General features: G+C 35.9%; 1 protein-coding gene across 1 annotated transcript; it reads left to right on the top strand.

Annotated features, from left to right (window-relative positions):
• Positions 1-334: 334 nt before the first annotated feature.
• Positions 335-2,501, top strand: LOC127255833 (BURP domain protein RD22-like). The gene is made up of 3 exons (XM_051281584.1): positions 335-501; positions 630-762; positions 1,427-2,501. Exons 1-3 carry the CDS (start codon positions 460-462, stop codon positions 2,305-2,307), a joined length of 1,056 nt encoding a protein of 351 aa, XP_051137541.1. The 5' UTR covers positions 335-459; the 3' UTR covers positions 2,308-2,501.
• The last annotated feature ends 1,236 nt before the right edge of the window (positions 2,502-3,737 follow it).

The raw sequence follows: 3,737 nt of genomic DNA, 5'->3' as shown, positions 1-3,737 counted from the left end.
ATATTACGCGTTGCAGCATTATGCTGAATTTTATATCTCATCACAATATCGTCGATACCAACTTAAAATTAACAAGCACAAGTTAATCAATACGGTGTTGATTTTATCTGGTCGGTATATATATAATTATTCTTACAACACAATAAATGTGTAAGGGGCAGCAAATGCAGTTGGAGTAATTAACTAGTCATAAATTTAGGTATGTGTTGCTTTTCTCAAGCAATCAACACTTACTATGTATGTATGCATATGTATATGTACATGTCTATGTATATCTATCTATGTATTAATATTAATTTACACAAAAAAAAAAAAAAAAAAAAAAAAAACCCTATAAATATTTGCTCACTTCATTCAAACCATGTGTAGTCTTATTTATATTAAAGATAAAAAAAAATCCCTTTGGTTGTTTTTTCTTCATCATCACTTCTTGAAACATTCTCAGCAGCAGCAGCAGCTATGGAGTTCAAGTACTTTCCCTGCATTCTTGCACTTCTTCCTGTAAGTACAAATTAAAGAAAGATTTTAAATATTACCACAATCATAAATTAAATTTAATTATTGGGTGGTTTTGTATAATTATTTGTTTTGGGTAATAATTAAATTTAATTTGTTTAATTAATTATCAGGTGGTGTTAATAGTTGTTGGAAGCCAAGTCGAAGCCGAAGCAGATAGTCTGGCCTCAGAAGCTTATTGGAAATCTGTGCTGCCAAATACTCCAATCCCTAAATCTCTCAATCATCTCTTACATCCTTCAACGGGTAAATCTTCATCCTGTCGTCTCCGTCGTTCTTTCTTCTCACAAAATATTACATTCAAACTATTATTGAGACAATATATATATATATATATATTTACTACATCATAGCACATATATGTCAAAGCTCAAGTTTCACCTTAATTAAGGTTGGAAATGGAAAAAGAGGACTTCATGGGAGCCTATAAACATATATATGTATATATATAATACAATACAAGATCTTCTGAATTAAAAGGTTTTGATTTCTAAAAATCTAAGTTCTTAAAACAAAATTAGAAAATTCAGCTGTTGCCATTATCTATTTTATTTAACTCCATTAATAGAATGTTATATTAGTTACAGCATAATAAACACCATTTAATCTATATATTATTTATGCTAATACAAGAAAAATTTTAGGATACCGTATGTCTAGAAGTTTGGATTTTGAGTTTGAATTTTCAATAATACTCCTTATGTCTATCTTAAATATTGTTGATTTTTTAGTTTTAATATATAAATATAAAGATATTTTTAATATTAAGTATAAATAAATGTAAATTTATTAAGTGACAGGAAAAAGTAAAAAAATTTAAATTTAAATAATTGTTTAATGTGATATAAAGTATTGACGCAATCTAATAAGCTAAGGCTTTTCTTCTACCTGAACCTGGTTTCCTTTGCAGAGTGGCAAGAAAACAAAGGCACAGCTGTGAACGTCGGCCACGGCGGAGTCGGAGTCTACACCGGCAAGCCGGGCCACCGGACGAATGTAGGCGTCCGGAAAGGGGGCGTAACCGTCGGGACACGAACCAAAAGAGGTAAACCAGTTTATGTTGGTGTTCATCCAGGATATAGTCCATTCAATTACTATTACGCCGCAACCGAGACTCAGCTGCGCGACGACCCCAACGTCGCGCTTTTCTTCGTCGAAAAGGACCTGCATCCAGGCAAAACAATGAACCTGCACTTTTCAGACTCAGACCAATACACAACAGAGGCCAAATTCCTGCCCCGGAAAGTTTCTGAATCCATACCCTTTTCATCGAACAAGTTGCCCGAGATTCTCCACAAGTTTTCGGTTGATCCCAGCTCTGACGAAGCAGTGGTGATCAAGAAAACCATCAAAGAGTGCGAGGACACAGCCGTGAACGGCGAGGAGAAACTCTGCGCGACTTCTTTGGAGTCAATGGTCGACTTCAGCACCTCCAGGTTAGGGAAGGATGTCGAGGTTATGTCGACAGCTGCAGACACGGCTGAGATGAAGAAGTACAGCGTCGTGGGAGTGAAGAGTATGTCTAGTGGGAAACCGGCCGTGGTTTGCCACAAGCAGAAGTATCCTTACGCCGTGTTTTATTGCCACGAGACGAGCAAGACTGCTGTCTACAAGGTGTCTTTGGCGGCTGCAGACATGTCGAGGGCGGAGGCTGTGGCTGTGTGCCACCGCGACACGGCGGCGTGGAATCCTAAGCATTTGGCTTTTCGGGTTCTCAAGGTGAAGCCGGGGAGTGTTCCCATCTGCCATTTTCTTCCTGCCGATCACGTTGTCTGGACACATAAGAACTAGAAAGTGAGCTCATAGTTCGCATACTACACTACACACGCGCGCACATATATATATATGTATGTATGTATGTATTTGTCGCTTCTATGTGTTATAGTTGTATCGATGTCTACTACTTCATGTGTGTCTTTCGATTAATGCGATGGTTTTAATGTTGATTTGATACAGTGAATAAGTGAAACCATGAGTTTGATGTAGTTGTCGATCATTTCCTATATATTCACAACATCATATGTCCTTTCTCAATGCATTTCTTTAAGCAAAGACTCCGTTTTCTCCACTGTAATTGAATGGTAAATATTTTCTAGAACACAGAGTGTGAATCAAATCTACGTTTGAAAATTTGGTGGACTTGGTAAACTTGAAAATCGTAATATTGCCAAACAAAACAAATGAATTTGACAGATTCGTTTAAAACCCCTTTAATTCAAACGACATGTATGTTTTGGCTTGAAATGGCATCGGAAAGATGCTTGTGAAGTTGGTGGTGCCTAGTGTTAGGTAATCCTATGTTTTGTATGAGTTTGAATCTTCGATTTTGGATATGTCATCTTTACTTTTTTAAACAAGTGTATACCATACGAGTACTTTGTTGTTAAATTGTTCATAGTTGTTTTATACCCAACAATTAGCATCAAAGTATACATCCCCAAGTAGATAACATCTCCGGTTCTCGGCTGGATGTAAGACACTACGGACTTAATTGAATTAAGCCATAGAATGAAAGCCTACTAATAAATAACTTTCAAATTCAACGTGTTAGAAAAATGATAAAACTCTTGTTGTAGCGGCCGGTTGACACTATTTTGAGAAATCTAAAGGCAAAACAGAAAGTTGACCGAGTTGGTCACTTTGGTTGTATACACGTTGGAATAAGATAAACTTGTCTCGTGAAGAAGACATGCAAAAACAAGTCAACAGTGTGTCTCTCCCATTCTATATGACATTAATTGTCTTGAACACGCTACCTTAAAGTTGTACAAATCTGTGCAGAGTGTATATCTTAGTTTTATGTAAGTGTTTGAATTGGTGTGATTCACAACACTTCTTGAATTTTTTGTTCTCTCCATTTTACAGAGCGTTGAGATGTTCATTCATAGAACTTTGAAGTCGAAGAAAAGGAGTCCATGGAATCGAAATCTAAGGAAATAACCAACCAGTGTGTCACCTTAGTCTTAGCTTGACTGCAAATTTGTTAGAGTTGTTACCGTATTGTAACAACCAGTACGTCTGTGTTTGTAAAACAAAAAAAAGTTTGGATAGATGATAGATTGAATAGATTTGTTTGGTGTCTTGAATTATGTAAACAAGTGTTTGGTTTAGTTAAAGACTTGTATATTGGTATCCCTCAAATGTAAATTTTAACACTGAACTGGGTTAACAAATTATGTATTATTTTTCTTTATTGCACAAATGCAATAATAGATTCTTAC

This window comes from Andrographis paniculata, unplaced genomic scaffold (genome assembly GCF_009805555.1).
Source record: "Andrographis paniculata isolate CXL003 unplaced genomic scaffold, ASM980555v1 Contig54END, whole genome shotgun sequence".
Lineage (NCBI taxonomy): Eukaryota > Viridiplantae > Streptophyta > Magnoliopsida > Lamiales > Acanthaceae > Andrographis > Andrographis paniculata.
This window is presented reverse-complemented; position numbering and strand designations above follow the sequence as displayed.